General features: G+C 34.6%; 1 protein-coding gene across 10 annotated transcripts; it reads right to left on the bottom strand.

Annotated features, from left to right (window-relative positions):
* Nucleotides 1–2,362: 2,362 nt before the first annotated feature.
* On the bottom strand, nt 2,363–8,488 carry LOC112720156 (uncharacterized). 10 transcript variants are annotated; one of them, XM_072206425.1, is made up of 18 exons: nt 7,352–8,487; nt 6,618–6,759; nt 5,878–5,943; nt 5,726–5,790; nt 5,580–5,648; nt 5,430–5,504; nt 5,303–5,356; nt 5,134–5,220; nt 4,816–4,905; nt 4,612–4,732; nt 4,400–4,465; nt 3,857–4,317; nt 3,684–3,770; nt 3,326–3,477; nt 3,124–3,233; nt 2,864–2,976; nt 2,700–2,793; nt 2,363–2,614 (listed from the first exon to the last, which is right to left on the bottom strand). In XM_072206425.1, the coding sequence occupies exons 1-6, from the start codon at nt 8,301–8,303 to the stop codon at nt 5,488–5,490; spliced, it is 1,311 nt and encodes a 436-aa protein (XP_072062526.1). In that variant the 5' UTR covers nt 8,304–8,487; the 3' UTR covers nt 2,363–2,614; nt 2,700–2,793; nt 2,864–2,976; nt 3,124–3,233; nt 3,326–3,477; nt 3,684–3,770; nt 3,857–4,317; nt 4,400–4,465; nt 4,612–4,732; nt 4,816–4,905; nt 5,134–5,220; nt 5,303–5,356; nt 5,430–5,487. The 10 variants fall into 10 exon arrangements, with proteins under 10 accessions (XP_072062526.1, XP_072062527.1, XP_072062528.1 ...); XM_072206426.1 differs by having other exon boundaries at nt 3,395–3,477; XM_072206427.1 differs by having other exon boundaries at nt 3,412–3,477.
* Nucleotides 8,489–10,679: the final 2,191 nt, after the last annotated feature.

Genomic DNA, 10,679 nt, shown 5'->3' with positions numbered 1-10,679 from the left:
TGCTTGAACTCGAGGAGGATCAATCGATTAAGCTGGCTTTTTGGGCCGATGCAAGAAGTAGAGCTGCCTTTGAGTATTTCGGAGACGTTATTTCATTTGACACCACCTACAATACAAACAGGTAACAAATTGCCCCTGTTTATGATGCTAAATTAATGTATTTTTATGAATCCGCAGCAGAGGTGTATATTGGCTGTTTTTTTGGGTGTATACGAAGCATTTGTTGGGTGTACCTAATGATTTTGCATTCTGCACTATGGTAATTTGTTTCAGGTATAATTTGGTTTGTGGTTCTTTTGTCGAGGTGAATCACCACAATCAGTCAACACTTCTCGGATGCTCTTTGATGAAAAACGAAGAAATTGAATCATTCAAATGGTTATTTCAATGTTGGCTTCGTTGCATGGGAGGAAACGCTCCGAAAGGGTTTCTCACCGATCAATGCGCATCAATGAAAAGGGCTTTACAGGCCTGTATGCCAACAACAATTCACCGTTGGTGTATTTGGCACATCATGAAGAAGATACCAAGCAAATTAAACGGGTACAAGGGACATGCAGATATTGAACAAGAAATGAGCCAAGTTGTTTGGAACTCTCATAGCAAAGACTCATTCGATAGGAATTGGAATGATTTTCTGCTGAATTTTGGTCTTGTGGACAACAAGTGGCTTTCAGGTAATGTTTGTTAAAAATCTGCAGCAGAAGTGTAAATTTTATATTTTTTCGGGTGTATTTATAGTCTGTGTTTGGGTGTATTCTGCAGATCTGTATGAAGACCATCATATATGGGTTCCTATCTATCTGGATCACCACTTCTGGGCAGGGATGAGAAGCACACAAAGGAGCGAGAGCATGCATTCATTTTTTAACAAGTTTATCATCCGAAACAGCTCGCTTATTCAGTTCGTCAAACAATACGATAATTGCCTCGGAAGCAGGGAGCAAGCAGAGAGAGAATCAGATGCTGCAGATTTTCATACGGTCATACCGTGTGCAACCAAATCCTCCATTGAAACTCAGTTTCAAGATGTCTACACTCATCAAAAGTTTAGGGAAGTCCAAGCGCAATTCAGAGGAAAGGCGAATTACATCACCAGATTAACGAATTCCGCTCTAGGCTATTCAGTATACAAAGTCGGAGAATAAGTTTCAAGCTCAATATTCAACAAGTTTGTGGTTACTTACGACTCAGTAGCAGCCGAGGTAAAATGCCAATGCTTATTATTCGAGTCAAGAGGGATACTATGCCGTCACGCACTAAGCATGTTAAGCTTTGAACGAGTAAGCCAAGTGTCACCTAGATATATACTGGAATGATGGAGCAGGAAGGTAAAGAGACGACACACACACACATCAAGAGCAGCCACGACGAGCCACTGTTGGAGCCAAGTTTGCGAATTTGCATCCGAATCGGAGGAGCTGACTGCAATTCTGCACCGTGCGTACAATAACATCATGGCTGAGATGGAATCATTAAAAGCCAAAAGGAAGGGGACATGTTCTTTATCCCACGAAGACGCCAACTTGGAATCCGTTAACGAGCTTCAAAGCCCGCCAAGGATTCGAACAAGAGGACGTCCAAAAAATAGGCTAGGTTCAAAGTTGGACAAACAGATTGCAAATGCCACAAAGAAGAAGAAAACAAGTTTTAAGCGAGGTAAAAGTAATGTTCTTTAAATTTGTGGTGATTGAGTTTATTTTTCTCATTAATAGTTTAGCTAATATGTGAGTTTGTTATATTCAGATAAACTTGTTTGATGCTGCATCAGTGGTGCATTCAAATTCCAGCCAATATCAAGGACATGTTATGAATTATCAGTTCAGGGTACCAGCAGCAGGGGATAACTCTTTGGGTGTATAGTTACAGAATATGGGTGTAAAAGCACTATTCTTTTGGGTGTATTTTTGTGAATTTTCTTGTGATTCACATTTTATATATAAATACATATATTTAGGGTTTAGGTTTTTAGGGTTTACAGGTTAGGGGTAAGGGTTTAGGTTTTAAGTGTTTAGGGTTCAGGGTTTTAGGCTCAAAGCATTAGGGGGTAGATCTCAGGGTGTATATTCAACTTTCTTTGGGTGTAAAAAATTGCAGGTTATGGGTGTATATTTGATTTGATGTTTTTCTTCATATTATAGTACCTGTAATTCATACATTTTGAATACAGCACAGACAGTTTGGGTGTATATTTAAGCAATCTTGGGTGTATATTAAACTTCCGTTCGGTGTAAAAGTTTATTATAACTTGTGTCTAGATTTGCCTTGATATTTTTCTTCATATTTTACCACCTGTAATACAGAGCTTTTGAATACAGCACAGACAGTTTAACAGCACAGACAGTTTAATTATGGAAAAAAATTTCATTGAATAGAAGTTGTTTATAAATGGCAAATTTTTACAGCATTTGTTCAATTTACAAACTAGCTAGCAGTTAAGTTACTCAGTTTCTATATCAGTAGAATTTATCTGACAAAATGGACTCAATAATACTGAGGATGGCTTGGACAGTCTTATTGCATTACTCGCTCTAATTGCTTGATTTCTCTCTTTATTCATTTCACTGAATAGTATCCGCGAAGCATATTCTACTCTATAGTGGTCCACCTCGTCCTACAATTAAAAAGTATATTCTGTTTAAACAACAATATTAATTCAGTAAAGTAATACAGAGTTATATAGTTTTAAAGACAGTTACCTGTGGCCAATTATCTCATTCATACTTCGCCCTTTTAATATTTTCGGGCTCAATTAACTCAAACCACTTCATAACGTAAATAGCACAGTCATAGCTGAAAACGAAGAAAATAAATTACAAATCTCATTTAGGAAAGTTTAATGTTCAGAGTCACAAATTTATACCTTGATTTTTGGCCTGAGATATTAACGTATGTTGCTTTAATTTCCAACTCATTCTCCTTTTTCTTCAGAGGTGCCCCGCCGACATATGCTTTAATTCTTGAAATTACATATCCCTTAAAAAATAAAACAAATCAGTAATACACCCGAATGAAATACACCCAAAGGAGAACATACTTACACCCAAAGCAAAACATACATATACCTTATATTGAATTAAAATACACCTATCTATTAAAATAAAGAACACAGAGCCAACTTACAGTAAATTTATTAAGCTGCTTTCTCTCATTGGTTGGAGCTTTCTTGTGTAGCGGGTCAAGTATATAAAATCTCCGCTTTGTTGTATCAATCACCCATAACCACCAATGGCCTGAATAGCAAACAGGCACAAAAATCTGAAGGATTACCACATTTCAACAGTGTATTATTTTATTTGGCATATAAGTAAATAACGGTACTAACAAATTTTACAAATGAAAACTTATATATCGATGCGAAGTTAATTTTTTTGCATCTATGAAGGGAATAAACATTGGGTAGTCTTCCACCCTGAATTCTTTATTGGTTTTGGGTGATATGAATTTCCCGTTTGGGTGCTTCGAAATGGCCATGTTCTGCAACAATTGTGAAGCAATAAATAAAATACTGAAAATACATCCAAGTGAATACTTTAAATAAACCCAAATGACTACACAACTTACACCCAATTGAACGTAAAAAATACACCCAAATGAATACAAAAACAAACCCAGTTGATCAGAGAATATACACCCTAAGAAATACAGAAAATACACCAAAAAATCGTAGAAGTAACACTTACCACAATATCAGGGGGGAGACAGTATACTTGTTCTCGAAATCTTTTATCATTTTTCTGGTTGAGGATGAGGCACATGGCAGATACAATCTAAAAATATATGCCGAAATCAATTTACATTAATAAACAATGCAGTTAACTTTGGTGTAAAAACATTAATGTTATTCTAATATTACCTCAGCTTCTATATAACTTCCTGCCTCGAGCGATGCAAGGTGCATTTCTAGACAATATGTATTTATCTTGGGCAATCAAAGTGCACACATTGTCAAACTCGTTAGTTTTGCCATCTGCGTATGTCTTCACTCGCATCGCCCAGATGTAGCACTTCTCTTTCATATCACCCGTATTTTGATTTATTCCCGCAGAAGTTTTAAACTTCCCAGAACTTTCTCCGCCAGTCTCCTTTTGAATTTGTGGACTTTTACTTTCCTCTAATTGTTCTAGCAAATTTGCAGTTTTTGGAGTTTTTGCCCTGTCTGCCTCCTGCATTGACGCTCCCTCCTGCGTTGCTGCTTCTTCTTGGCTTGAATCAGTCAAGCCAAGGCTAAATGATGGCATTGGATCTGTTTTAGGAACATATGATGCTGTCTGTGCCATCATCATTAGCGCAACAGCGTCTTCTGCGGCTGGATAACTGCGTGATCATGTATAACGTATTATAAGAGTAATAATATACGGATGATAAGCAAAGATTGATTTTACTCTGATGAACTTACATTTTAGATGGAGCTGGGAGAAGCGTGGGTGTGCTTTCTTCAAGTTGTTAGGGGGGTTCAGGAGTGCTGCACAGTTACACAAAATTAATCATGGTGTAAAAAAAACTATTCAGGAACAATATACACCCAAACTGTAACCAAATATACACCCGAACTGTAACCTAATATACACCCAAACTCTAAACAAATATACACCTAATACTATTTCTTACGTTTTTGTAGTTTCTTCAATTTGTAGCAGAGGGGTTGGTTCAAAATCTGTCTCAGGTGTTTTCTTCAAATTCCGGCACAGTGGTTGTTTGGGACACTGGCACAAAAACTTGAATCGAAACTCTAAACAAGAAGAAAAATGAAAGGTTAACAACACCTTTGAAAATAATAAGGTTATAAGGTTGAAATATTCTTGAAAAACTCACATTGCAAGCCCTTCCGACAGTGTCTCTTCCCTCACAACCGTTATATTCGAATCAGCCGGCTCACTGGCTGACTCTTGAACCAGACTCAACCTAAAATACACCCAAAGAAAGTCAAAAAATACACCCGAACAAGTCAAAAGAAAGACAGGCTTTGTTTTTTGAGAACTTACATATTAGCAGCTTTTGCTTTTTTTTCCTACCTTTTTTTTCTCGAATAAAATAATAAAGGACTTTTTTTTTCTAAAAAAAATATATACAGAATTAGAAGTAGAAGGTAATAAAAGAACAAAAGTAACGGTTATTTGAAAGAGAAATTACATGCTCTCTGCCGGCCTGTTTACACTACTTTGTTCTGTGTGTCCTTGAGAGGAAGGATCATCACTTCCCAAGTTCACGTCCGGTATTCTAAACAGATTTCATGTTATTCAGACAAAATATGATACAGGTAAATCATGATAACAAGATTTTATTAAATAATGCTTCTTACGTTTCAGAGGAGACATAGCGACCTTCTGTCGATCGCAGGTCAACTTCCTTCTCCCTGCGAAACAAAAAACAATTATTAGCAAAGAAAACACACTAAAATCTGAAATATACACCCCAACAAGACATACCCCTCTGCAGCAGATTTTTCATTGTTTTCCTTTAACAATTCATCTAGATCTTCACTTCCTATTTCATATCTGTCACTACATTCATAAAAGAAGATGTTTACAAAAATAATTATGATGATAGACGGTAATATAGCTTATGAAGTACTGTACCTATCATATGATTAATCTTTTTCAGGAGATGAATGCTCAACAACAACCTTTTTATTTTTGAATTGTGTTCTGGGTGAAAAAAACAAGTATGAATCAGAAATAAAAAATTAATTTTATCACAGAATATTATCTAAAGAAGTGCTTACTTTTTTGGTGTTCTTTGTGTCTTTTTTTTTTTTTTTGCTTCTTCACCGGTGATGATTCTTCGCTTCTATAAGTTAATAAGAGACACTTCAGTTAATACATGAGATCTTGATAATTAAGCCAAAAGAAAGGAGTAATAATTTCAGAACATTACTCATCAGTTGATTCAGATTCTGAATTAGAATCCTCTTGACTCTTCTTTCTTTTTTTGGAGTCCATTCTAGAAGGCAAACAATCATTATTTAGAACATACTAAAGATATAAAATACACCCAAATGAATACACAAGATATAACCAACTAAATGGACAATATACACCTAACACAACAAACAAAATACACCCAACTTAATAAACAACATACACCCAACTTCATAAACAAAATACACCCAAAAATGGTGGTCGCTGGCGGTGAAACTACATTGACGCAAAAATGGTACAAGAAAGGGGAAAGGAAATGGGACAAAGAGAAAGAAGAAAGGGAAATGGGAGAAAGGGAAGAAGAGGAAGGGGTTGATTTAAATTTTCATAATACTTCTTCAAATATTTGTTTTTGAAGATTATCCTTCCGTTTCCTCAAGATTCAAATATCTTAAATTCATTAAATGTAACCACATATTCTTAAGCACTACCACATTTGTTTTAAATTTATTTTTTAATGATTTTTATTAAGATATCCTCTGATACAAAGGAATCACTGAAAGTACAAGCATACAAAGAAAAAGTAAACAGACTATATTATGCATGTAACAAAAGAAAAGGAAAACAAAGAAAGACAAAAAACGAAAACGAACAAAAAAAAACCGCCAAAAAAGATAATTCACCAAAGAATCCTGATAGGGAGCCAATGAAATATTTGTACAATGTGTACAATGGACTATATGAAAAACCACTTACTCATTCTCACTGCTTTCCTCATCCTCAGTTTCAACTGTCACCTCCTCTGTTCGGACACGCCACACTTGTTGTCTTTGAAGCTCTTCCTGTCTCTTTTTTTCTAGCTTCTTCTTCCTGTCATATTGTTCCGCTCTAGCTCGAGCTATCATGCAGAGATAGTTCAGCTTAAACATTATTTTCTCGTGACATTGTTGGGTGTCTAACTGAAACTGTTAGAACTTTTTATAGAATTGTTGCACGTCAACCTCTTGAGCTTGAGGTTGACTCGACCCTGCTTGGAATTCTGGTGCAGGAGGAGGAGGAGAAATCTCTGGTACTTGAGGAGGAGGGGAAAAAGAAATTTTACAAGAGGAAATTAGATTGGAATTGAACGCATTTTCGCAGAAATGGGGAGCATTTATATAGAAATCTTTTCGTGCCGTTTTCGCAGGGGTTGAGCGTGAAAACAAAATTAAAAAATTGCCTTGTTTTAGCAACCTGGTTCAATAAAATGGTTTTTGAATTTTCACTCACGTTTTAGCAGCACTACTGTACAAAATCGAGTTTTAGCTTTTACGCAGAATTTTGTAACCTCTTTTTTAAGAGAAAAAAAATGAACCAAAAAGAGGAGATACAGATAGACTCTTCCTATAAATTATGGCATCTACTATCCACAAAGCTTTTGCAAATTACATTCATTCCAACCAATTGAGTAAATTTGCAACTAAAATCAAGGCGTATATATATCCAATTACCTGAAGCAGCAGTTACACCAACACCATCTTTGCTTGGTATGATCAGTATAGTTGAATCTCTTGAAGAATGACCAACATTTTCATTCCTTTGCACAGCATCTTTCTCAACACTATCATCAATCTGAATCTTTTTATTCTCCTCAGTGTTGCTGCCATCACCGTCATCATCACCATCACCACCACTGCCACCACCACCACCACCTTCATTGTCATCCAAAGATATCAGTTTATCATTCTTGGCAGTCTCTCTCTCCAACCTCGAAACCCTCTCACTAAATTCAATGAACTTCCTCTTCCTACACTCAAACGACGCCTCATCGGCCCCACGGCTGTCCCCTTTCCTCGATCCATCAATCCCTCTCTTGGCAGCATCACATTTCTTTTTCAACCCACACTTCTCAGCTTCCAATTCAATGCTCTTCTTCACAAGATCCTCAATAACACCTCTCTGATCATCCCATTTCTTCTTCTCTTCCAAGAGCTTGGACTTTTCAAACTCCAACTGCATGTTCCTATCCCTAAGAGACTCACTCAAATCCTTCTCTTTTTCCAATTCGTTCTTCATCTCCAAACAATGCATGCACTTTCCAGCATCGGTCGAATCAGAATCAACATTCTCCTCCTTCTTAACCTCAACGAAGACCTTTGATCCTCCATTTCTGAACTCCTTGAGCTGCGATTCGAGGTTCAACTTATCCAAGCTATGGATACTGTCTTTCACTTTGAGGGACGCGATTTCGTTATCCTTCTCTTGAATCGCCGCGATGAGGCGTGATTCCCTTTCGAGCAAGGCGCGTTCAACTCGGTCAAAATCGCGAGTGGTGGCTCGCAACTCGGACACGAGGCTGGGGATGCTGGTGTCGTTTTGCTGGGTGTGAGTGTCGTTTTGGTTGGTGTGGGCAGCCGAAGTTCCTACCAAAACGGTTTTGGGAGTTTGGGGTCGGAGGGACATGTTGTTTTCAATTGTATTTGATGGCGCTCAAAGAGACGCTTCTGAAAGGGAAGTGGCACTGGGAAGAGGCGACTCCGCGACTGGGAAATCGGAAATAGTGGGAAGGTGAATTGCTGATTGCTATTTGCTAATTGCATGCTAAACGACGCAGTTACGTTGGGGATAAAGTTCTCACCTTTTTGTTTTTACTAATATTAAGGAGGTTTAATATAAAGAAAAATACAGGGAGACAATAAAATATTAAACATAATAGATATATTAGATGTTCAATTTAGATATACAGATAATTATTTTCAGTGTTATTAAAATCAGATCGGATCTATCCAACCGAACCGGTTAAGAGTTAAATTTTTAACAAAATATTTGATATGAAGTTCTAACCCCTTCCTTCTTGGAAAATTATGACTATTCACAACCATCAGGCTCTAATGATTTTGTTAACACTCATGTAAATAATAATTTATATATATATATATATATATATTTTAAATTTATTAATTAGTTTATATTTATTATATTATTATATTAATTATATAATATCTATTAGTATTATTTTTTAATAAATACTTGTAATATATAATAATATAATAGATATAAACTAATTAATAAATTATTAAAATTTAAAAATAATATTTATTTTAATATAAAAACAAAATAAAAATATTTATGGTAGAGTAAAAATAATAAAATACTTATTGTTTCTGGTCCATATTATTTTAGAATAGTTTGATATTTTTAAAATATTAGTAAAAATATGTATTTTAAATTATATTTTTAAATTTTTTATTATTTTTATTTTTTATTTACATAGTACCGAGTCAACCGGTTCAACCAATGATCCACCGGTTGAATCAGTGACCCAATGACCCAGTGACCCAGTAACTTGACCAGTTCGATCACCAGTTCGGTTCTAACAACTATGGTTATTTTTATAGTTATTAAAACCAGATCGGACTGGCTGGTTCAATAATCCACCGGTTGAATCAGTGATCCAGTGACCCAGTAACTTGACCGGTTCGATCACCGATTCGGTTCTAACAACTATGGTTATTTTTATAGTTATTAAAACCGGATTGGACTGACCGGTTCGACCAAAAAACCAATAAATCGAACTCTATACCGGTCCGGTCCAAGATTAAGACGGTTCAAGGTAGAGAACCGGAACGAATATATATATATATATATATATATATATATATATATATATATATTAAAAAGATAAACAAAAAAATTATTAATTATTAATCATAATTTATTTTTTCTTTTTATGATTATATGATATCTATTAATATTATTTTTTCAATAAATACTTGTAGTATATAATAATAGGTAAAGACTCACATGCAGTTGTCTTCATATGAAGTTGATAGTTGAAAATCGTTAGATAATATTTAGTTAAACGTGTCAAATCATCTAACTATTTTTAAATATCAACTTCACATGAAAATTAACTGTATGTAAGTTTTTATTTATAATAATATAATAATACAATAAATATAAATTAATTAATAAAGTATTAAAATTTGAAATGATAATTATTTATAAAAACAAAATAAATGTACTTATAATAAAGAAAAAATAATTAAATTTTATATAATTATTTAATTATACCGGATTAACCGGTTTGATCAGTGATCTACCGGTTGAACCAGTAATTCAGTAACCTAATAATTTTATCGGTTCGATCACCGATTCGGTTCTGACAACTATGGTTATTTTTTTTATTCGATTTATTCATGTATAGTTAACAATGGTTGGATATTCAATTCCTTAGGTGTGCGGATGGTTATCTAATGTTAAGGTTTAGGAAGTAATTTGGAGATGGAGTTTATTGGATCAATTCTAGAGCCTATTATTCACATTGTTTAAAAAAAGTTATTATTTATCTAACAAAATCGTTAATATAATTTTATCAAATTCTTAATTAATTTTTTATAATTTAAAATGTTATAATTAGAAAAAATTACATAAATAAAATTATTTGTAACGAATATTACTAAATGTAGATTTTGAATAAATGTTACATTTCGATCTTAATTGAAACGGATTATTAAAATGTAGAATTTCTTCGTAATTTGCTAGACTAAAGTAAATTATCAACTATGGAGTTGATAATCTGGTCTGGTGGAAGTTGCAGCGAATTATTTGGGATGCCCTGAAGACACTCGCTATAATTCGCTAGGAGCACAAATTATGCTTTTCATGGTCTGGTGGAAGTTGCAGCGAATTACTTGGGATGCCCTGAAGACACTCGCTATAATTCGCTGGGAGCACGAATTATGCTTTTCAAGTAATTATTTTGAAAATTAGTAAAGCTAATTTTAGAAAATAAATAAATAAATAATAACTAAATAAAATAAAAGGTAATAAACAATC

Source organism: Arachis hypogaea, chromosome 11 (genome assembly GCF_003086295.3).
Source record: "Arachis hypogaea cultivar Tifrunner chromosome 11, arahy.Tifrunner.gnm2.J5K5, whole genome shotgun sequence".
Taxonomy (NCBI): domain Eukaryota; kingdom Viridiplantae; phylum Streptophyta; class Magnoliopsida; order Fabales; family Fabaceae; genus Arachis; species Arachis hypogaea.
Note: the sequence above shows the minus strand (reverse complement) of the source record. Positions and strands in the feature narration are given on the sequence as shown.

What these genes read in the sequence shown, in the direction of transcription:
- LOC112720156 (XM_072206424.1), bottom strand. Translation starts at nt 8,303, where the DNA reads ATGTCCCTCCGACCCCAAACTCCCAAAACCGTTTTGGTAGGAACTTCG. An exon ending in GAGGAAAGCAGTGAGAATGA is followed by an intron (nt 5,944 to 6,617) that starts GTAAGTGGTTTT and finishes TTTGCCTTCTAG; the next exon opens with AATGGACTCCAAAAAAAGAA. An exon ending in ACACAAAGAACACCAAAAAA is followed by an intron (nt 5,649 to 5,725) that starts GTAAGCACTTCT and finishes TTTTTCACCCAG; the next exon opens with AACACAATTCAAAAATAAAA.